At 38.7% G+C, this 23,849-nt stretch overlaps 1 protein-coding gene across 2 annotated transcripts in view; it reads left to right on the top strand.

Moving 5' to 3' along the window:
* FCHSD2 (FCH and double SH3 domains 2) overlaps nucleotides 1-23,849 on the top strand; it is a 359,152-nt gene that overhangs the window by 189,847 nt on the left and 145,456 nt on the right. For both annotated transcript variants that reach the window (XM_058305914.2, XM_071218257.1), the window contains exons 6-8: nucleotides 2,420-2,553; nucleotides 7,473-7,527; nucleotides 8,344-8,472. In XM_058305914.2, coding sequence (XP_058161897.1) covers nucleotides 2,420-2,553; nucleotides 7,473-7,527; nucleotides 8,344-8,472 — 318 coding nt within the window. The remainder of the gene's footprint in view (nucleotides 1-2,419; nucleotides 2,554-7,472; nucleotides 7,528-8,343; nucleotides 8,473-23,849) is intronic.

The raw sequence follows: 23,849 nt of genomic DNA, 5'->3' as shown, positions 1-23,849 counted from the left end.
ATGGATACTGAGTTTCTCTTGGGGGTGATGAGAGTATTCTGGAATTAGATGGTGTTGATGGTTGTACAGCCTTTTTTTTTTTTATTTTTAAAGATTTATTTATTTATTTATTTCTCTCCACCCTCCCCGCCCCGCCTCAGTTGTCTGCTCTCTGTGCCCATTTGCTGTGTGTTCTTCTGTGACCACTTACATCCTATCAGCGGCACTAGGAATCTGTGTTTCTTTTTGTTGTGTCATCTTGCTGTGTCAGCTCTCCGTGTGTGCGGTGCCATTCTCAGGCAGGCTGTACTTTCTTTCGCGCTGGGCGGCTCTCCTTACCGGGCGCACTCCTTGCGCGTGGGGCTCCCCTATGTGAGGGACACCCCTACGTGGCAGGGCACTCCTTGCGCGCATCAGCGCTGCGCATGGGCCAGCTCCACACGGGTCCAGGAGGCCCGGGGTTTGAACCATGGACCTCTCATGTGGTAGACGGATGCCCTAACCACTGGGCCAAGTCCTCTTCCCTGTACAACCTTTTGAATATACTAAAAGTCACTGAATTATTAACGTTAAAAACGTGAATTTTATGTTACATGAATTATAGTTCAGTTTAAAAAACTTACTATTTTAAGACAAACGATCTCTGTATGAGACCTTACAGAACTGTGGTTGCACTATAATGGGTTACATGGTAAATGGTGACATCACTTCCTACCTATGTGACTTTGGGTAAGTTATTCAATCTCTTTGAGTATGTTTCTCATCTTAAAATGGGATGACTGCTACCTACCTTTTTTACAGAGTTGTTTTGAGGCAGAAACATAACTGTAAGTGTTAAACATAGTGTCTATGAAATACCCACAGGGAATGTTTTAGGTGTAACTTATCAGGCCACACCGTGCATGAGGTTTACTTAGGACAGAAGACAGGGAAAACAGATTGCCAGTAGTGCAGTATCCAGTATTAGTGGAATTAGCCCTCCCATCAGTGTGTGCCCCAGTCCACACAGCTGTCCAGGTAACAAGTCTGGAACAAAGGAATGAGACTCACCGGTGCAGGGCAGCCTCAGGACCTCAAGCAGACTGAGCTCTTTTGTTACAGCTCCACAGACAGAACTTCCAGGGTCCATGCAAGGGACATGCCCAGGTCCCGGAATCACCACGTTCATGGAATCCCAAAGCCAAGGCCTCTCCATCGTATATTTATAGATCATTTACAGTTTCTCCCTATCACGATGCAACTTACCAATCAGGATTCATAAGTGATACTGCCTGATAACACAGTTGACCTTTTGTCTTCATCAGGGTTCCATTAGAATACAGAGCCAGAAAGTTAAACAAAGGTCCAGTTTTCATGCAGTGGGGAAAGGAGTTTTTTTTGTTTGTTTTACATTATTCACAGCCTGACACTTAGTAAGTGTTCAATAAATGTGTGAGTGGTTATTTTGCTTTTGCATGCCCATACTGGACCTTCCAAAACTCTCATCGCCTGTGAAGTGTTCTTCCTTAACACCTAACAATTTCTGGGAGACTAGCCTTTGTGTCATATATCTAAGTCTAGGTTTAATCCTGCCGTATCCTTTCTGTTCTCCATACTTCTCAGCCTTGCACAGTGGTCTTTCACCAATGTCTCTCCTGCTCTGCTGAACTTTTATCATCCCCCACGTAGCACTAACGGTGCTATTCCAGACACAGCAGTTTTTTCTGGTAGTTGCCTTGAGCTGGCCTCAGGCTAGGGAAACTTCCCATTGGTTTGTCTCAAACTGGGGAAAGATGACTCCCCTTTGGACTTAAATGGGTCCCAAAGCAGTGTTATTTTGGCCCCAAATGTGTTATAAGAGTTTATCTATTAAATAGTTCTTTAAGTTCTTATGTATATCCCTTTTCCTAGAATGTATATGTGCATCCACGGAGTTGGGCTGGCGATAGTTTTGAGTAACAACTGTTATGTTTTTTCCAGGTTTTCTGCTTCTTTCATTAATCTTGAGCTTTAAAGTCATACTTCTTAAGTTTCACTCCTTTCCTAGGAGTGAATTCTTCGGCACTCCTTGCACTATCAGTTTCCCAAACATAAAGAGACATGATTAAGATTATGGAGAAATAGAGAATTGCTTTATACTTTCGCTTTTATTGTCATTATCTCTCCAACAGAGTATTTTCATAGTTGCTTTTATGCCTTCCCTTAAAATAAGTCATCAGTAGTATCTAGGGGTTATTTCTCAAAGAAGGGTTGTTAGGCATATTGTGACACTATTTGATACAGCACTTGAAATGGGACTACCATCTGTTCACTGGATTTTAATTTGCAATTTGAAGGAGACCAAAAGTGCTGATTCTTCTGGGTTTGCATCCGGAGGGCATAGTGCACAATTCGTCGGACAGACTCATTTTCTATAAACCTAAAAACTAAAATCATAATAATTGCACTTCATATTTTACAGTGTGTGGACCAGTTGACAAAGATCCAAACTGAATTACAAGAGACGGTGAAAGATTTAGCTAAAGGCAAAAAGAAGTATTTTGAGACTGAACAAATGGCTCATGCAATACGAGAGAAAGCTGACATCGAGGCCAAGTATGTGTTTTTAGCATTTCTGAAAAATTGATTATGTAAATAAATGTTATCCTTGCTAATTCTTTACTCCCTGATAAATACAGGGTGTATACTAACTGTTAGGCTATGTTGGTTTCATTTGATCTACAAATTTTATGTACTTTAGATCACATTTTTTAAAATATTGGCTGATTTTTATCTAAATTAATATAGCAAAATGAGAATATTTGATTTTTCAGATTTTTGAATTAAATTGAATTTTGAAAGGAAAAGAAGATAAATGAGTATTGTATTTATTGCTAAGTTGAAAGCTTAGCAAAAGTGGTTAAAGTTGCTCTGGTATCTGACTAGCAGCATTTAAGAGACTCATTTTTTACACTATATTTTAAATCAGTTGTAATTGGAAAACCCTGTGATCCTCATGATGCTATGGAAGGACCATGTACGTAAACATATGCAAGTAGACAAGAGCACTGACCTTTGTATAGAAAACCTGCCTAGGTGCAGTTTTTTTCTCCCATGTATATATAATTGTATATGTTTGTTTTAGCAACTCTTCACTTCAGTATATGTGAATAAGATCTTTATTTTGGGAGTATTTAGGAAAAGAAGAAACTGACAATTGATAATAGAGTTATAAAGCAAACAATAGACATTTTTGCTGTGACAACTTGAGGAAAGAGAAAGAGAGAAAAAGTAAACCTACTTCATAGAACTGGACTCTGAAGGGGTCTGTGGGAAGGAGAGTTGAGAATCAATTCACTGAGCTTAGTGATGTAAAATCTAGGAGTCTACACTTCTAGCCATGAAATCAGAAAGGCTTTTAACACTTGTACAAACACACTGGCAAGGAGCGAATGTTTTTCTAATATGTTTTTACCTGTAAGAAACTTCATAAGCATCTTGTGAAAAATCAGGACTCTGGAAAGTTAATTTAGTAGGAATAGATAATAAACGAGTACTCAAATAAAAACTAACTGTTACTAAAAATTTAATGATCCCTTAATTTGGTTTACTACCTATAGTTTTATTTTTGTGATCATAAAAATATATCCTATACTTTCATAGAGTCAATGAACCAATCTTCCCAATAAAACCTAAAGTTTTTAGATTAGGAAATTTCTGTTGGGGAGAAAAAGCGGTGCTCACTGGGATGTGGAGACTAATGATTGCAGATGGAAAGTTTATTGGGAAGCTCTCCCAACTGAGGGAGTCAAAGAATAGACTTCAACCCACCTGTGGAAGGGAGAATATGAATTTATACAGTAACTTCCTAGGCGGGGAAATGATAGTCAGTGGGAGGGGGTCGAGGGTCTGAGTGAGGTGCAGGGGCCAATAGGAAGCCCTAGAGGTGAACATTTTCCCTTGTATGGCTAGAAGGCAGTGGGCTAGGGAGCTAGGTTTTCTTGGAATGCTGGAGGAGCAGGTGGTGCTTTGATCTGGAGAGGGTGAAGGTCTCTATCTCACTTAACTCCTGTCTCCACGTGGTTTCTTTGTTCAACCTTTGCGGTCAGTGCTGTTCTTTCAGACGTGGAGGCTATTGCGGGAGGCGGGCTTGTCTTTTCTCAGTGCATGTCGGAGGGAACTGAGCTACAGTTTGTTAATTATTGCAAACCTAGTGAGGGGGAGCCTCTAAAAATTTCCATCAATAATATCTTGTCATGGTGGTTTTTAGGAACTTGTCTTTTAAACCTCTCAAATTCTAAAGCACAGCTGACAGATTTGTAGAGCAGATATAAATACCTAATTGAACCAAACCCTATGTGGGTGGATATGGGGATAGTGGAGGGATATTCCTGAGAAAGTATATGTTTGTCAGGCTTTAATGCTTAACTGCTAATTCTAACCCTAGAAAAACTCCCTTTTAATACGATCCAAATTCACAGGGCCACAACAAATTATGTATTTTAGTCCAATGTATAACTTTTCTGAAAATTAACTACAGAGTAAGAAATGCCTATTTTTATCTTCATTCATTCACTAAATGTTTATTGAATAATTACTATGGGTACAGAGGTGAGTAAAATAAGCTTGTGTCCTTAAAGATTTTATTTTATTTTATTTTTTAAAAGATTTATTATTTATTTATTTATTTCTCTCCCCCCCCCCCCCTCAGTTGTCTGCTCTCTGTGTCCATTCACTGTGTGTTCTTCTGTGACCGCTTCTATCCTTATCAGGGGCACTGGGAATCTGTGTTTCTTTTTGTTGCGTCATCTTGCTTTGTCAGCTCTCTGTGTGTGTGGCACCATCCCTGGGCAGGCTACACTTTCTTTTGCGCTGGGTAGCTCTCCTAACGGGGCGCACTCCTTGCACGTGGGGCTCCCCTAAGCTGGGAACACCCCGTGTGGTACTACACTCCTTGCGCGCATCAGCACTGCATGTGGGCCAGCTCCACACGGGTCAAGGGGTTTGAACGCGGACCTCCCATGTGGTAGGCAGACGCCCTATCCGTTGGGCCAAGTCCGCTTCCCCCTTGAAGATTTTAAAGCCTAGAATTAAAGCAGTTTGGCTCAATGGATAGAGCATCCACCTACCACATGGGAGGTCCAAGGTTCAAACCCAGGGCCTCCTGACCCATGTGACGAGCTGGCCCACGCGCAGTGCTGATGTACAAGGGATGCCGTACCATGTACAGGGGTGTCCCCTGCATAGGGGAGCCCCATGCGCAAGGAGTGCACCCCGTAAGGAGAGCCACCCCATGCAAATAAAGTACAGCCTGTCCAGGACTGGGGCCACACACATGAAGAGCTGATGCAGCAAGATGACTCAACAAAAAGAGATACAGATTCCCAGTGCCATACAGGTGAACACAGAAGAACACACAGTGAATGGACACAGCAGATAAATGGGGGGGGGGGGAAGGGAGAGAAATTTTTAAAAATAAATAAATAAAGCCTAGAATTAGAGGCAACTGCATTTAAAAGTAACTTTTTGTTATGTTTATTCACAGTAGACTCAAAGAAATTAAGTGCCTAAAGTTACTCAGCAAGTGATTATTTACAACAGTAGTGTTGTACGAAAGCAAAGAGAATGAGGAGACTATTTTTAGCTGCTAAGGGAATCTTTTACAGAAGAAGGGACATTTGGACAGAGTCTTAAAGAATGGATGTGATTTTACTAGGTAGAGATGAGAAAGAAGATCAGGAAGAAGTGAAGACTAGACAACGTAAAGTCTTGGTAGATAGTGGGCTATGCGTTTGGAGAGACCGTAAAGACTGTGGGATACAGTTTGAAGGAATGAGTTTCCATTTTGCATATGTAGATTCTGAAGATCCTGGGGGGACATTTGTAAGGGAGCTGAATGTCTGGCCCTCAAATGTGGGAATGTGGCCAGAACATCTCTCTTCAGGGTCATTTGGCTATCAGATGATAGTTATAGGGATGAATTCATACATAGAATGAGATGAGAATAATTTCGAACTCTGAGAAACACTAACATTTTAGGGTTATAATGGGAATAGGAAACCCCAGTGTAGTTCATTATTTTTTTTTCCTAGACTGTAATCTTTGAGGACAGGAACTGTTCTACTCTACCTATCATTAATTATATCTACCTTAGTACTACACAAGAAGTGTATGAGGATTAGCAAATGAAGCAGAAGCCAAAAACTTAAAACCTTTTATTGGAAAATCCAGGTATAAGTCAACCCATTTGGGTTGTGACGATAGGAAAAAGAGAGTTGAGTACCCCCCCTAACCTAGCCTTCTTACCCTGGACAGGCTCTCTCATATCTTAAGCTTGTGGCCTTTGCTTTTTTAGATCAAAATGAATATAAATCTGATTAATAAAAATGTAAAAAAAAAACATGTAATATAAATATGATAAGGTAGAAAATAATAGTAATTTCTTAGACCCAGTTTTATTAACAGTGATGAAATAGTTGAAGATGCATATGTGTACATCCCTGAATGCTTTTTTTCTTCCAAGTAAGATGAGAAGCTTCTTTTGCTGTCCTCCTCACATTTGCTCACCTGAGACTGGCTATTCAAGTCTTCCAATCCCAAGTAGTCCTAATACTTCACATTATGGCATAGCTGCCAGCACTGGCATTGAATTCTCCCATGGCAATCACCATGACACTGCAGTCAAGACAAACATTGCAGCTTCAGAAATCACTGTTGTGGGATGTTAGCTTTTCCTTAACATCCGGCTTGACTTTCTCCCTGCATTATCTCTAATTGTTTGAATAAAACCTGAATATTTTTACTACTGATTGTTAAATTGTGGTTCCCTCTCCAAATTGAAAGGGCTCAAGGGAGATAAGGGTGCCAGAATGGGAGAAGATTAAATAGAGAAAACAATATCATACAGGATAGAGAGTCAAGGACTTTTTCTTTGGTTAGAACACCTAAAGAGTAGAAGAGGCAAGAGCTAAAGCAAGAACTTTTAATTGGGGAAATAATGGAATTAAGGACTTTCTAAAGCCTGGTCAGTATCGTCCTGCAGGTTGCATTCCTGGTATTGTTACAGCAGGTCACACACGCCTGCTGATCTTTTCCACCCTAGGTTGGTGGTGTCTGGGCTGCCTTGCAGGAAGTAAAGTTTGTAAAATTGTGTGGCACTGGGAATAACCTGTGGTTTGTTGGCTCATGTTTATTAGGATATACCAATATGTATTGAAGTTTTCTTTGTCAAATTGCATTTTTGTTCAGGATGTTTCTATATCGATCCTAATGTTTTCTGTTTCATCATAATATTAAAATCTTTCTGTAATAAATGTAAAGGAAAATAAACATTCCTCTTTGTTTACCTTTTTTTTAAACAACTTTCAGCTTTTAAAAAAAATTTTTTGTTTACCATTTTAAATTCTATTTTACAATAGTGTCTTTAAAAGAGTCACTTTAAAAAATAGTAACTAATATTATTACTAAATTATTATTTTTACTTTATGATGTAATTTGATAATTTTATTAAACATAATTTTCTACTTTTATTCTAGATCTAAACTTAGTCTTTTTCAATCAAGAATCAGTTTACAGAAAGCAAGTGTAAAGGTAAGTTTTTGAAAACTGTATTTCACAATTGAGAAACCTCTTAGATTGGTTCTTTTGAGGGCAAAGCATTTTAAAGTCATTAACTCAGGAACTTTCTTCCTGGTGCATGGGGGTGTTCCATCCAGGCGTCAGCACTCTGACTCGACATTCTTTGCTGCTTAAGACTGCTTTAGGGAGAGTCTGTTGTCTTTCTCTCTTCCTAATCTTGCTTCAGTAGTTTGTCCTTATCCCTTAATCCAGTAGACAGTCCACGGGCTTTAGAAAACTATACGAAATCCATTTCATGTATGCTTACAGATGTTCTGAACCAGAAGCAAGTGAGTTTTTCTTGTGGGATCCTCAGGTTGTAGAATGCCAGCTACATAAGCTCAGTGACCTGGCCGTGGCTGCCAGGCTCCCAGCTGGCGTGCAGTTCCCCTGGCCCATTAGGACTGTGGATTTTTAAAATGCTGTTTTCTAACTCTACTAGATTTAACCATGCCTTCGAAGATAAGGAACTTATTCATTTGGGAATCTTTATTTTCCCATCTGAATAAAATGAGCAGAATTATTTTGAAGATCTCTAGAAAGCTTTGGTTGTATGTTAAGTGTAAATAAAAAATATTTGGAAACACCACGTTACTGTTCTAATCACTTTAATTCTGCAAGAGTGCTGAATAATTTTTCTAAGCATATAAATGTTTTTCCCCACCTGATTACTCTTAGTTGGGAACCATTAATTGTCAGCTAAGAGTGGTATCCTTAAATATTTTTCAGTATAATATCAGTTTGGACTGATTTCTCTCTTTCCTTTTTTTTTTTTTAACTGTGTTTTAGTTAAAAGCCCGACGATCTGAGTGTAATTCTAAAGCTACTCATGCAAGGAATGATTATCTTCTTACATTAGCAGCAGCAAATGCACATCAGGATCGCTACTATCAAACAGATTTAGTTAACATTATGAAGGTAATATGGCCTTAATATCTATACTAATTTTGTTTCATTAAAAAAAAAATCTCATGAATTGGGTGTTGGGTATATGGGATCAAGTCTGTAGAATAGCAGCCAGGTTACTGGGCATTTCCTTGGCATATACTTGTTGTTTGGGTGAACTCTGTGCCAGGTAATTCTGAATTAATTTTTAATTTAAAAATGTTTCAAGCCAAATCATAGTAATGGATTGTATTATTCTCAAGCAAAGGCTGGTATTTACGGTATAGTGGTTATTGATATTAGTAATACCTCGGCTGGGGAACTATTTCTGAGATGTTTCCTAAGACTCAGATCATTAGTATCGATACAGTACCGAAACTACTAAAACTAGTCAGAATCTTGAAGCATCTTCTTAATCATCAGAAAAAGACTGATGTTTTTTGTTGTTGGTTGTATACTTACTTTCTGAAAAGTGGATTATATTTTTATATTGTATCTCTTAAGTAACCTGAATTCTTTATTAATCAGAATATTAGCCATCAACTGTGTCTGATAATTATGTGGCAATTTTTTTAATTTAAAAACTTAGAATTTTAAAGTGTCATAATTTTATCCTATTAATAGGTAAAATTATGCAGTAATACTAGATGATTTTGAAGTACCTATGGGACAAACAGGAGAATGTGTTTAGTAGCTATATGAAGATGTCTGTACTTAGGGCGTTACTCTGAAATATATATAGATAGTTGGAGTACAGTTTCTCATGTACCCAACCTTGTTCACAGTCGTTTCCTGTTTTTACCATCCGTATACACTTTGACTTTCACTGAGGATCTATACAGAAATAAAGGAAACAGCGTGGAGAAGAAAGCCTTTTGAACTTGCTGCCAGGTTCCCCCCTGTTCCTGGCAGACAGCCTCTGCTTTGGATTGAGTTTCATCCTTCCTGTCTTCTGAGGGACCCAAACATTTGATTATTTTTTTCTTTCTCTTAAATTTCTAGCCCATCCTCCTCAAATACATTATTCTTAATGATTGTTGAACACAGTACATTTGAAGAATTGCTTGCTTTAGGAATCAGCTGAGAATAGGCATGCAGCCTGAGTAATACTCTTTTTTATAATGTCTCTGAGAAGGAGATAAAATCTGCTCAGGAACTCTTAAGTTCTTTCCTTGAAAGTAGAGACAGGAGATTCCCTGGGACTTTCTGGGAGAAACAGGAGAAGATAATAGGGGAATTAAACTGGCCTAAATGATATCCAGTTGCAAATTTTAAAAATTTCCTTTTCACTACTTGATTCCCCTTTTTCTATCTTCTACCCCTTTGTGGCTTCTGCTGTTTATAATAGGTAAGGGAGACAAGGGATTGTTTTGACACCCCAGATGAGAGCTCTGCATACATTTTTCCATAAAAAATTGAATGTAGAGGTTTAGGTGTTTTAGTATCTAATTAGCTGTTACATAGTGTTTCAGATTTAAAAGACCAACTTGGCTTCCCATTGTGATAAGTCAAACAGCTAGTTTACTAAAGAATATTGTTAGCACAGCTTGCACTTGAAGTTGTGATTTCTTATAGACTGTCTACCATTAGGTCAAAACTGATAACTATATATTTGTGTGTGTGTGTGTATATATATATATTTCCCTTTGAATACTTTAAAATGAACATTGGCCAGCTGTCAGTGTATTGTGTATCCTTGAATTTATTTTGTAGTCTTCATGCATGTATTTGATCAGCATTGGGTAAATTATGCTTCAGATTATCGTTTCATGAAACATTGTAGGGTACTGATTGAATTGATCCAAATAGGAACACAACTCCTTTATATCCCTTAAAACTGAGAAAATACATTCTCAGTTTTCCTGTTACATTTATTAACTCATTCTCTTCCGTAGTATGGGAAAACTCCCATCAGTCATGCTTAGCTACTTCATAAATTTCTATCATTAAATTAACAGTGGCCCTTAGCTGCCTTTCTTGAATATGTCCATTTTTCTGAATTGTTGTTAAGATGATAATGACCTAGAATCTTTAAAAAGTTATATGGATAGCTTGGAAACAGGAGATTTGGTTCATTGATTTAGTCATATAAATTTAAAGTCACTTACAGTATGCTAGGTGCTGGGCTAGGCAGAGGGAAGAGGCAAAGGTGAGTAAGACATAGTCCTTTTTCTCAGAGCTCAGTCTCGTAGAACAGAGATATACAGAAATGATTACAAATAAGAATAATGAAACACTGCTACAGAACTGTGGGTAGTAATAATAAGAGCTATCTTTTTAAAAATTGCTTTATATTATCCTAGTCACTTTAGACATGCTATCCTTTCTCATTCTTTCTTATCTTGGTTAGATTTCATAGTTCATTATTTAAATAATACTATAAACTCTAATCTTTACTGTCTTACAAAGGAAATGAAATGGAAACTCAGCTCTGTATGAACCCAGATAACCTCTTTCTCTACACCTGCATTCAAATAGCCAAGTACTGCTGAAGAAAATCTTTCCAGAAAGCAGAGTCACAATCTTAAACTAATACTAGAACCAGTCTCAGTTGGGCCCTCTGCACTGCTTAGTAATCCTACTGTATATCCCAGTTAATTTTCCTACTATTCTTAACAATTATTTCAACTTAATTTGTTCTCCCCAAAACTCAGTTATCCCTTTTCTTTCACACTTAGCATGCAGTCTTTCCTCCTGATATATAGGGAAGATAGAAGCTGTCAAAAGGCAACTGCCTTACTGTTCCTGTACCTGCCTTGATCTGTTTTCCACGCTCCTCCAAGGAGTCTTGGTAGCGGCTCATTCCTCCTGTCTAAAGATGGTCTTTCCACCTGCCTCTGGACCTTACCGGTCTCATGCTGTCCTGCCTTCTCAGGCACCAAAGCAATTCATTGTTCGTTCTTCCCCTTATATTTCTGGACAGTCTATCCTTAGCTTAAAAAGATGGTCTGGGGTTATGGGGCCTTGGTGATGACAGCCCTCATTGTGTCTTTTGAGTTACACTCTTTAGTCTAGATGTAAATTGCCCTCTATGTGTGTCCAGTTCAATGCAGCCATCCTGAGATCCCTCTTCGCCCCTCTCCTGTGTTGGATCTCCAGTTTTCTGTATCATATGTTTTATTTTTTACTTAGTTTACTTGCTTCTTTGGTGGAATACATCCTCCAGTAGTTTCTTGAGAAAGGGACTATGAGAGATCAATTTTTTGCAATACTATGTTTATGAAAATGTCATTATTCTGTTCTTTTCATTGGGTTTAAAGGCTGAAAAAACATTTTTTTCAAACGTTGTGGTCAGTACTCCAGTGTTTTCTTGTTTGCTGTGTCAATATTGAAAATCCAAAGCCAACCTGGTTCTTGATTCTTTGTATCTGATCTGCTTTATTTTTTCTTTTTATTTATTTTTTTTAAAGATTTATTTCATTTATTTCTCTCCCCTTCCCCCATTGTCTGCTCTCTGTGTCCATTCATTGTGTGTTCTCCTGTGTCCGCTTGCATTATCTGGCAGAACTGGGAAACTGCATCTCTTTTTTGTTGTGTCATCTTGCTGCGTCAGCTCTCCATGTGTGTGGCGCCACTCCTGGGTGGGTTGCCCTATTTTCACTGGGGCGGCTCTCCTTGAGGGGCACATTCCTTGCATGTGGGACTCCCCTGCATGGGGGCGCCCCTGCGTGGCACAGCATCAGCGCTGCTCGTGGGCCAGCTCCACACGGGTCAGGAGGCCCTGGAGATCGAACCCTGGACCCTCCATATGGTAGACAGACACTCTAATCGGTTGAGCCACTTCCACTTCCCGTATTTTTTTCGTTTTAGAAGCTTATGAAGTATCTCAATGTGTCTTTTGGCTTATTGGATGAATTCTTTCCTTTTATTTTCATTTTCTGGTATTCCTGGTATGAAGATGTTAGATATCCTGGCATGGTCCTTTCACTTTTTTTTGCCAGTATTTTCCATCTTTGTTATTATGCTCTACTTCCTGGAAGATTTCCTCATTTTGTATTTAAACTCTTCTATTGAATGTTTACATTTTCAGCATGGTGTTAATATCCAGTGTCTCTTTTTTGTTCTCTTAGTGTTCCTTTTTTATCGCATGTTCTAATACAATATCTTTTCTTTTTAGCCCTGATGGTGTCAGTCATGGACTTTATTTAAAGTTTTCTTTTCCCTGTACACGCTTTCTAAGCCTGTGATAGTGTTTGTCAACTTTGAGCTGCTCAGACCCTACCCCCACTCCCTTGGTTCCTTCATCACATCTTCAGATCTCTCCTCGCATGCTGCTCTCTCAGGGAAGACTTTCACTCACCTCCTCAGCCTGGTTATCCCACCATCACCGCCAAGTCCTGTGGCATCATAAGATGTTTTATGTTTTCTTTGCAGCACTTAACACAGTTGCAATTTTACATTTATGTGTGAGATTATATGATAAATGCTTTATCTCCCCCTCAACTGTATAGTCCTCAATGAGGACTTATATTTGTTTTACTTAAGACATTATCTTTGCTACATACTCCAGTGTGTGGTTCCTAATAAGTGTTAAATGTTTGTAAATTAGTGTTTACTGAATGAATGAGTGAATGAACAGTAAATCTCATTTTAATCCTCACAGAGTCAATCATTTCTATTTTACAAGTGAGGAAATTATGACGAAGCTTGGATTCAACGCTGGCAAGTCCAACAGCAGAGCCAGTGTCATCTAGTTCCTTGGCCCTATTTCTTCTTCCCATGTTAAATGGATATAATCCCGCACTATTTTATCTCTTTGGCTTCTGTGAGGAGCAAATGAGATAATGAAAAGTGTATTACAAATTTTAAAACTTGGTATCCATATTTTATATTGTCTTTTTAAGTTACAAATCCTATTAATATTTTATATATATATATATATATATTGAGGTACCAAACCGGGGATTGAACCAGGACCTTGTATGTGGGAGGCTGGTGCTCAACCACTGAGCCACATTGGCTCCCTTGAGTTGGCTCGCTCGTCTATCTGCTCATTTGTTTTTACTCGTTGTTTGTTTTTTGTTTTTTTTTTAAGGAGGCACTAGGAATCAAACTTGGGACCTCCCATGTGGGAGGCAGGTGCTCAACTGCTTGAGCCACATCTGCTCTCAATATTATATTTTTAAATAGGTCTTTTAATTTTTTGTTTCATTTTTGGGGGGCAGTGGGAGATAGTTATAGAAGAGAACCTGAATGCTTGGGAGTGAGAATGGAACAACTATTTAGGTGCCTAGCATTGTTAGGTACTCTGACTCCTCCCCCCATAACAACAACCTCCTCCATCATCATGAGACATTCATTGCACTTGGTGAATACATCTCTGAGCACTGCTGCACCTCATGGTCAATGGTCCACATCATAGCCCACACTCTCCCACAGTCCACCCAGTGGGCCATGAGAGGACATACAATGTTGACTGCGTACTTTTAAATAATTATTTCATTTAGTTTTCACAGTAACTTTCAAGTTAAATGGCATTATCCCTGTTTTATAGGTTAGACATCAGAAGCTAAGTAAGGTTCAGTTTTCAGTTCACATGAATAATAGGACAGTCTCTGTGACATCACAGCCTATGCGCTTTCCTACATACCATTCCAATCTTCTGGATAGTAAAAATTAGTATGGAGCAGATGTAGCTCAGTGGTTGAGTGCCTGCCTCCCCCATATGAGGTCCTGGGTTCAATCTCTGGTACCTCCTTTTTTAAAAAAGTAATCAGTAGCATGTTATGAATGTCTTAAATTGTGAGAAAATTGCAAAATAAAATTATCAATTGAAAATTGCAAATTCTCCCCTGTTCTAACTGTTGTAAAGAATAAAGAACTCACAGATGAAAGGCTTGGCAAAGAACAGAGTTGAGGGCTTTTAATGTTGGAGTTTTGATTTTGGAGTTTGATGCTGAAGACTTAAACTGGGGCCCTGGGAAGTCAGCACGCAGAAGAAAGAGAAGCCAGCCCCAGGAAGGAAGGAACCTTGAAGCCAGAGTAAGCAAGCCCCAGAAACGTAGGAACCCAGGAAGCCTGAACCCTCGCAGATGTTGGCAGCCATCTTGCTCCAACACGTGAAAATAGACTTTGGTGAGGGAAGTAACTATGCTTTATGGCCTGGTATCTGTAAGCTCCTACCCCAAATAAATACCCTTTATAAAAACATTTCTTTTTGGAATTCATCAATTAACACTGGGGTAGTGGATTTGGCTCAGTAGATAGAGCGTCTGCCTACCACATGGGAGGTCCACGGTTCAAACCCCGGGCCTCCTTGACCCATGTGGAGCTGGCCCACATCAGTGCTGATGCGCCCAAGGAGTGCCGTGCCATGCAGGGGTGTCCCCCACGTAGGGGAGCCCCACGCGCAAGGAGTGCGCCCCATAAGGAGAGCCGCCCAGTGCGAAAAAAGTGCAGCCCTCCCAGGAGTGGTGCTGCACACACGGAGAGCTGACGCAGCAAGATGATGCAACAAAAAAGAGACACAGACTCCCGGTGCCGCTGACAAGCGGACACAGAAGAACACAGAGCAAATGGACACAGAGAGCAGACAACTGGGGGCGAGGGCGGGGAAGGGGAGAAAAATAAATGAAAAATAAATCTTAAAAAAAATAAATAACACTGATGCCGAGTGGGAATAATTCAGTGATTGAGCACCTGCTTCACATGTAGGAGGTCACAGGTTCAATACCTAGTACCTCCTAAAAAAATAAAAAATGAAAAAATAACATTAACACTGAGAAATTTTTGAATGTTTTTATTAATACATTTAAAAATAACAAAATTACTTACCACACTAATGAAAGAAGTTGTTAATGTGGGGGAAGGTGGGATGTGTAGGGAGTGGGGCATATGGGAATCCCTTATATATTTTTATGTAACATTTTATGTATCTAAGTATCTTTTAAAAACAAATAAAAATATTTCTTAAAAATCACATGTAAACATGAACAATATTATCATGATAAATATTTTCTAAAACAAAATTGTGAGAAAAGGGACATTTGTTTTACATTTTTGCAACACTTGAAAGAACACAGCTGAATTTTCATAGTTCCTATTACATTTATTCTGTTACTGTATGTTGTATAGGTTGAAGTATATGAAGAAAATCCAGCCTTGCACAGATAGGTTGTTGGAAAGGGGGAGTGTAGTGTTTTAATAGCCTTTTCACAAAAATGTGAATATTCCTCAATGCCTCACCAAAAATTAACAAGTGGGGTTATTTTTTAAAGGCTATTTGCAATGTGAAGTCTAAAACCATATATACAGCTACATATATAGTAATGTTACATTAAAAGCCTCTCTTGCGCTTTGAAAGCCTCTGTTACCTGTACATGGCTTATTATTTTTTGTTTACTTTTTTAAAAAAATTTTTTTGTCTTTATTTATTTTTAATGTTACATTTAAAAAATATGAGGTCCCTATACACCCCCCCACCCCCCTCACCCCACTCCTCCATCATCATGGGACAGTCATTGCACTTGGTGAATACATCTCTGAGCACTGTTGCACCTCATGGTCAATGGTCCACATTATAGTTTACACTCTCCCCCAGTCCACCCAGTGGGTCATGGGAGGACATAAAATGTCCAGCATCTGTCCCTGCAGTACCACCCAGGACAATTCCAAGTCCTGAAAATGCCCCCACATCATATCTCTTCTTCCCTCTCCCTACCCTCAGCAGCTACCATGGGCACTACAATTTCTTCCATTACTAATCACAATAGTTCTGTAGAAGAATATCAGTAAGTCCATGCTAATCCACACTTTATTCCTCCATCCTGTGGACCCTGGGATGCCTATGTCCACTCCACCTCTGTGTTGAGAGGGTGCTTAGATTCCACTTGGATGATGGATGCAATTCTCCTGCTTTCAGTTGTAGGCACTCTTGGCTCCCTGGTGTGGTGGTTGACCTTCTTCACCTCCTGTTAGCTGAGTGGGGTAAGTCCAATAAACCAGAGGGTAGGAGTTTCAAGTCTTTTGAGGCTCAGGGCCTGGCTATCACATGGACATTCCAGAGATTCAGGTCCCCTAAGCATACATTAAACCCCAGTGCCAACCACAGGTCTGGTAAAAGTGACAGGAGAGTCTTGTGAACAAAGATCACACCTGAGTCCAACTCCATCACACTCACGAATACAAACTCCAAAGAAGGGCCAACTGACACGGCACTGAACTCCTTCTGCCATGACCATAGAACCTGTGGGTCTCTGTAGCCCTCACAAGAACCAGTACCTGGGGCTGTATCTCCTTTATCTGTCTCTGGGACTCTGCTGAGGTGTGCGTAAGGCGACCCCTCTGATGACCTCAGGCTCTTTTTTGGAAACTCCATATAAACTCATTTGTCCTTTCCATTTCCCCCTTATATTTAAGGTCAAAAAGCATTTTTAACTCCTGACATTACATGTAGGCTGATGTACATGGTTTATAACATCATGCATTGGTCATTTGGAAAATATTTACTGAGTTATTCAGTTATTTCCATGTTTTGACAAATTTTATTATATAATGTAAAAAAGTCATGTTATTTAAAACCACCACTCATATCAGAGATGTCAAGCTCACAATTGTAAATACAAGTTTTCCAAAATTCTAATTTTCTCTTGAAAGCTCAGATTTTATCATTGGCAACAAATACTGTTAATTTTCTTGAAGTGAGAGGCTAACTTCATTCATTTTTGAAAAAATGTCTGCTAAATACCGAAGTTTGAACAGTATTGTTTGTTAGTCCTTAGTTATTTCAAGTAAAAATGGTTGTTCTACAAAACAAATTTGCTAGTTCAGTTTGACACTCAGTTGAACTAATGCTTCTCCTCACAACGGCATTCATACTTCAGTAATCAGAAGTGCTTTATTTATACTTCCCATTTCATCACATAATATATTAAAAAGACATCCAAATATCAAGATTTAATAAAAATCAATATATTTTTACTTCTTTTTTTTTTTTTTTAAAGATTTATTTATTTATTTAATTTCCCCCCCTCCCCTGGTTGTCTGTTCTTGGTGTCTATTTGCTGCGTCTTGTTTCTTTGTCCGCTTCTGTTGTCGTCAGCGGCTCGGGAAGTGTGGGCGGTGCCATTCCTGGGCAGGCTGCTCTTTCTTTTCACGCTGGGCGGCTTTCCTCACAGGCGCACTCCTTGTGCGTGGGGGCCTCACGCGGGGGACACCCTTGCGTGGCACGGCACTCCTTGCGCGCATCAGCACTGCGCATGGCCAGCTCCACACGGGTCAAGGAGGCCCGGGGTTTGAACCGCGGACCTCCCATATGGTAGACGGACGCCCTAACCACTGGGCCAAAGTCCGTTTCCCAATTTTTACTTCTTTATCAAAGGAATTGTTAGATGAAACTGACTTTTTCCCCCTTCCTTTCTGTCTTTCCACCTGTCCTTTTTTTTTTTTTTAACCCTGAGTGTTTGGCAGTAAAGAAAGAATAAAGTGACTAGAGTTAGTTGGGTACTGCTGCCCTAATTCATGCTCCAGCACCAACAATTTTACCAACCATTGCTTTTGTACTATTGGTGCAAATGTCAATACAGTGGAAAAGGAAAATAACATCTTAGTAGTAATGCAAAAGCAGGTGTGATCTAGTGGATCCCCTGAAAGAGTCTCAGAGACCTCCAAGAGTTTGCAGATTACACTTTGAAAAACTTTGACTTAAGATATGAATGGAAAAGTTGTAGATGAAAACCTGATATCAATAATCTTGCCACTTGTATTTTTATTCTGTATAGCAAATAATTACGTACCCTTCTTACCAAAGAAATGAGATGAGTGCTTCAGATAGTGCAATGATTTTAAGTCTCAAGCTGTCAGAAAAGAACTGCTTGGAATAATGATGTTCCAAGAAGCCTTCCTTGATTGACCCCTCCTTCCAACTAGGTAAAATCCTCATTGTGCCCTGTTCTCTCTTTTTTTTTTTAATCATTTTTGCTATTCCTCACTTTTGTCTTCCCTACTAGAAAGTAAATTCCATAAGGGTAGAGGTCATGAGTCTTTTCTTCACTGCTGGGTCTCTAGTATGTTTATTATATCGCCAAGTACTTAGAAGGAAATTAATAAATATTTGTTGAATGAATGACATGTGGAAGATGGGTTTAAATACTAATGTCATCAGTTATCAGGGTCACCCTGACTAGTTACTCATTCTCCAATTTTTAGTTGAAAATGGGTGTGATATATTGGGTCTGATAACTATCTCATTTGGTTGTTGTGAAGAGTAAATGAAAAAAGACATATCAAGCACTTAGCTTAGTACCTTGGCGCTTAATTAATGCTATTTTTAGTGGATCCTTGCTGTCAGGGTGCTTACAAATTAGAAATAGTGCTAACATTTGCATGAAAATAGCTACGATCTAAATGCATGTAAAAGTAAGAGCCATAATTCTTTTGACCTTTTATATTATATCAGCTTTACAGTCATATTATCTCATTTAATCCTCAAGTTAACCCAGTATGTGAGCAAATAGCTACCTTCCAATCATGTTTTTCTATTAATGCAAGTGGTACAAATAGCTATCAGCCATCAGACCTCACTAGACTGTAAACTTAACTGAGAGCAGTTAACTTGTTTTGTTCCCTATTGTATACCTAGCACCCAAAATTGGCATTGAATGAATGAGAAGGGAGAGATTGCAGTGGTCTTTCTTCGTGGAGGAATTAGCATCTCAGACAGGCATGTAAGGTAGGTAGGATGTCAGCAAACTGCGGTGGCAGAGTATGGGATTGCACAGAGATGGACTGTTATGGGCAGGAGAGTGAAAGTGATGTTCAGATGAATATGGTGGCTTCATTGGTCTTGGGAGAGGCGTGAGAGTACTTGCTAAGAGTTCTAACAACAGTTTGTTTGTTTTTAATTTAGATTTTATTTGAGAAGTTGTGAGTTAGCAAAACAGTCATGCATGCCATACAGGATTCCCATCCATTACACCAACACCTTACATTGTTGTGACACATTTGTTACAAATGATGGAATAACATCCTCATATTATTGCTATCTATAGTCCATAGCTTATATTTGCTGTATTTTTCCCACAAGCCATCCCATTATTAACACCATGTATTAGTATTGTATTTTTGTTATAGTTCTTAAGAGAACATTCTCATATTTCTACTGTTAGCCACACTAGATCATTTACCATGAGGTTCATTATGTTATATGGTCCCCAGCTTTGTACAGTCCATCCAAAGTATACACTCACTGGCTCTCATTTTCATGACAAGGGCTGTGCTGTCATCAGCTCAGTCCATTTCAGAATGTTTCCATTACTCCAAAAGGGAAAATCCCATATCCCCTTATAATTCTCCATTATTAATGCAGTACCTTCTTTGACATTGCTATAAAAATATTACAATATTACTGTTAACTATAGTCTATACAGTACATTAGGTCTTTGAGGACATTATGTTAAGTGAAATAAGGTAGACCCAAAAGGACAAATATTGTATGGTCTCACTAATACAGGGGTTCTTAAACCCTTTTTGTTCCATGGACCCCTCTGCCAGTCAGGTGAAAACCACGGACCTCTTACTAAGTCCACACTGTACTGTATATTATTTAATAAATATATCACACCCGCACCAACATGATCCCACAAAAATAATGTTTTTTTGAATTTCAATTCTAGCTCACGGACCCCTTGTTAAGAACCCCTGCACTAATATGAACTAAATACGATGAGTAAAGTCATAGAGGTAAACTAGAATATAGGGTTCTAAGAGACAAAATGTGAGTTGAGAAGGGGAAGTTGATGCTGAATGTGTGTAGAATCTTTAATAAGCTTGGTTATAAATGTGTGGAAGTGGGTAGAGTTGATGGTAAAACATTATAGTGAGTATAGCTAACTCTGCCAATTTCTGAATGTGAATGTGGCTGAGAAGGATAGTCTAGGGAGGTTAATTTCAATTAAAAGAAAGCTAGAAGGAAGCGGATTTGGCTCAACAATTAGAGTGTCCGCCTACCCTATGGGAAGTCCAGGGTTCAAACCCGGGACCTACTGACCCATGTGTGCGCTAATGCGCACAAGGAGTGCCGTGCCACATGGGAGTGTCCCTCGCCTAGGGGAGCCCCACATGCAAGGAGTGCATCCTGCAAGGAGAGCTGCCCTGCACAAAAAAGTGCAGCCCACCCAGGAGTGGCGCCCCACGTAGAGAGCTGACGCAGCAAGATGACGCAACAAAAAGAGACACAGATTCCCAGTGGCGCTGACAAGAATGCAAGCGGACACAGAACAACACACGGTGAATGGACACAGAGAGCAGATAGACGGGGGGGAGGGGCCAGGGAGGGGAGAGAAATTTTTTTTAAAATCTTAAAAAAAAAGAAAGAAAGCTAGAGTATAATCTAGGGACTGTATAACAGTAATTTTGGTGGTAGATGATGATTGTGGTTAATAGTACAAATACTAGAATGTTCCGCTTATACAAAGTGTTAAGAATAGGAGATACATGGGAAAAACAACAGAGTTTTTTAATGAATTGGAAAAACTGTCTTTGACCTTGATGAAAGAATTCTAAAATTCTACTAAAGTAGCCCCTTGGTTTTTGGGGGTTTTTTGTTTGTAACCATACTGATTTGAATGTAGATATTTGCCTATTTATTATCTTAGTTTTTATGAAGTTTTCTATGAAGTGTGATATTTTCCCATTAGATTTGATTGTGATTTTTGCATATAAGATACTTTCCTATATTAGAATTGTCAAATTATTTTTTGCAATAAGAAACTTTATTTTTAGAGAAGTTTTAGATTTACATATACAGAAAAATTAGGGAGTTCCCATATAATCCCTCCACCCACCCACATACACAGTTTCCTCATTACTAACATCTTATATTAGTATGGTATACTTGCTAAAATTAATGAACCAATATTGAAACATTGCTCTAACCTAAGTCTATAATTTAATTATGGTTTGCACTTTGTGATGTACAATTCCACAGGTTTTGACAAATGCATAATGCTATGTGTCCATCATTGCAGTATCACATAGAATAATCTCTCAGCCCCCGATACGCCTTGTGTTCCATGCATTCATCCCTTTCCCTCCCTTCTGAAACCCTGGCAGCCACTATCCCTTCTGAAACCCTGGCAGCCACTATCTTTGATAATGTTACAAGTTCTTCCATTAACACAAGATAATAACTACAATAGCAAACATACTTTGGTCCGTGGTTACACGCCTCCCTTATGTTTGTATTATTTTTGTTTACTGGAATTTGTAGATTGTTAGGTTTTTGGCAGTCTTCCTAAATTCTTTTTTTTTTTTTTAGAGATTTATTTTATTTATTTCTCTCCCCTTCCCCCATATTGTGGCTATCTGTGTCCATTTGCATTATCCTGGCAGCACTGGGAAACTGTGTCTCTTTTTTGTTGCATCATCTTGCTGTGACAGCTCTTCGTGTGTACGGCGCCACTCCTGGGTGGGCTGTGGTTTTTTCACGCGAGGTAGCTATCCTTGCAGGGTGCACTCCTTGCACATGGCAGCACTGTGCATGGGTCAGCTTACCACACGGGTCAGGAGGCCCTGGGGACTGAACCCTGGACCTTCCATATGGTAGACAGACACTATCAATTGAGCCACGTCAGCTTCCCCCTAGATTCTATAACATATTTATTGTTGATTAAAAAGTTGTGGTGTGGACACTGATGGCTTTTGCTTTGGGATTAAGGAAGGAAGACAGAATCCACAGCATTCTTAGCCATTTCTGGCTTAAGCAAGTTTTCTTGATATATCATTCGTATGTCAAGTACCCTCCCTCTGTTCTTTTTCAAATCATTTTGAAAAGGCAAGTGGCATTAATGTTTACTGGTTATGATTCTCAAATGGAAATAATGATCTTATAAGATAGTGATTATCTTCTATCCCCAAGATGCTTAGTCATTGTTAAAAATGCTTCCAGGTTACAGGCAAGTAAGTGTTTCTCTGGCCCTCTGTAATGCGGGCCAGGCCTCTCTTGTATACATTTGGGACATTATACCTGGCATGTGGGTTTTTAATTTCATTTAGGAAAGCCTTCAAACCTAAGAATTTTACTTCATTGTCAAAAATAATGTGGTATAGAGTTAGCTGAACTCTATTTTCAGATATGGCTTTGTAATTTCTGACTTACTTGCATGTTGTCATCCCTCATCACACACCATAGCCTGTTATTCTAAGGCCTGGGCTTTTTTATCATTTAACATTTTTAAATTAGTGATGTTTCTTATATTCTTTGGTGAACTTAAGGAAAAGAGAAGACAGTTTTTCTTAAATTTCCGCTTGTTACAAGGCACAGAAGTAGTGATAAATACTTTCTACCCTCCAAAAATTTAGTATAGATGAAGGCTAGTCTGTCTCTCTGATACACACCCTTAAATGTTAACTGACAATGCAAGGTGGGGTAAAACCTTAAATGTTAACTGACAATGCAAGGTGGGGTAAAACCTTAAATGACCATAAGCTTTTCTACATAATTTATTAATCTGACTTTTATTCTAGATATAAATAACTCAAAGCCAAATGAAATGAAATCATTCTAACATGATCCAAGAGGGAGAAATTCTTTAGAAAAAGATAATAAGCATTGGGATGCAGCTCTTTCTCTTTCTAAGGTTTTTTTTCTTTTTCTTTTATTGAACCATATTCATAAACCATACAATCCATCTAATGTGTATAATCAGTGTAATTTGGTATAATCACAGAGATGTGGATTCATGACTTCACTCAATATTAGAGCATTTTCATTACTTCAGAAAAGAAGGAAAAAAGAACAACAAAAACAGAAAAACCCTACTCCTTAGTAATAGTCACCTAGCAATCTCTCTGTCCTTCCCTTGCCTTACATAACTGCTCATCTACTTCTATCTCTGTATTTTATTTGTGTTTACATTTTGTATAGATGTAGTCAAACAACATGTAGTGCTTTTTGTCTAGTTTATTCCCCTTGGCATAGTTCCTTTTTATATACCATTAATATATTACTATACACTACTGTCCATAGTTTGTTTTTCTCATATTTTTGCCCCCAAATCACCCTGATATTAACATCTTACAACATTAATATATTTTTGTTCTATTTCAGAGGAAAACATTCTTTTATATGCAATATTAACCATACTCATTTTTCACATGATGGTTCACTATGTTTCGTATTTTGGCTTTCCTTCTAGTGATAGATATGACCTGAGACTCTCCCTTTCAATCACTTTCATACTCCTGTATTATTAGTGCTGCTAATTAGAAACACTCTAATCACTCTGATGTGCTTTCACCATTTCTATCCCTTTACAAACGTTTATAAAAACCTTTTTACCATTTTACCTATTCTGTACAGATTAAACCTCTTTTCTCGTTCTATTTTCTGGTGACCTGTTTTCTAGTTATTAACTCCATAAGTTTACACAATATATTTAGTTCATAATCGCAAAATCAGACTATTTGTCCTT

Source organism: Dasypus novemcinctus, chromosome 10 (assembly GCF_030445035.2).
Source record: "Dasypus novemcinctus isolate mDasNov1 chromosome 10, mDasNov1.1.hap2, whole genome shotgun sequence".
Taxonomy (NCBI): domain Eukaryota; kingdom Metazoa; phylum Chordata; class Mammalia; order Cingulata; family Dasypodidae; genus Dasypus; species Dasypus novemcinctus.
The sequence above is the reverse complement of the archived record's forward strand: the minus strand, read 5'-3'. Positions and strand labels throughout refer to the sequence as shown.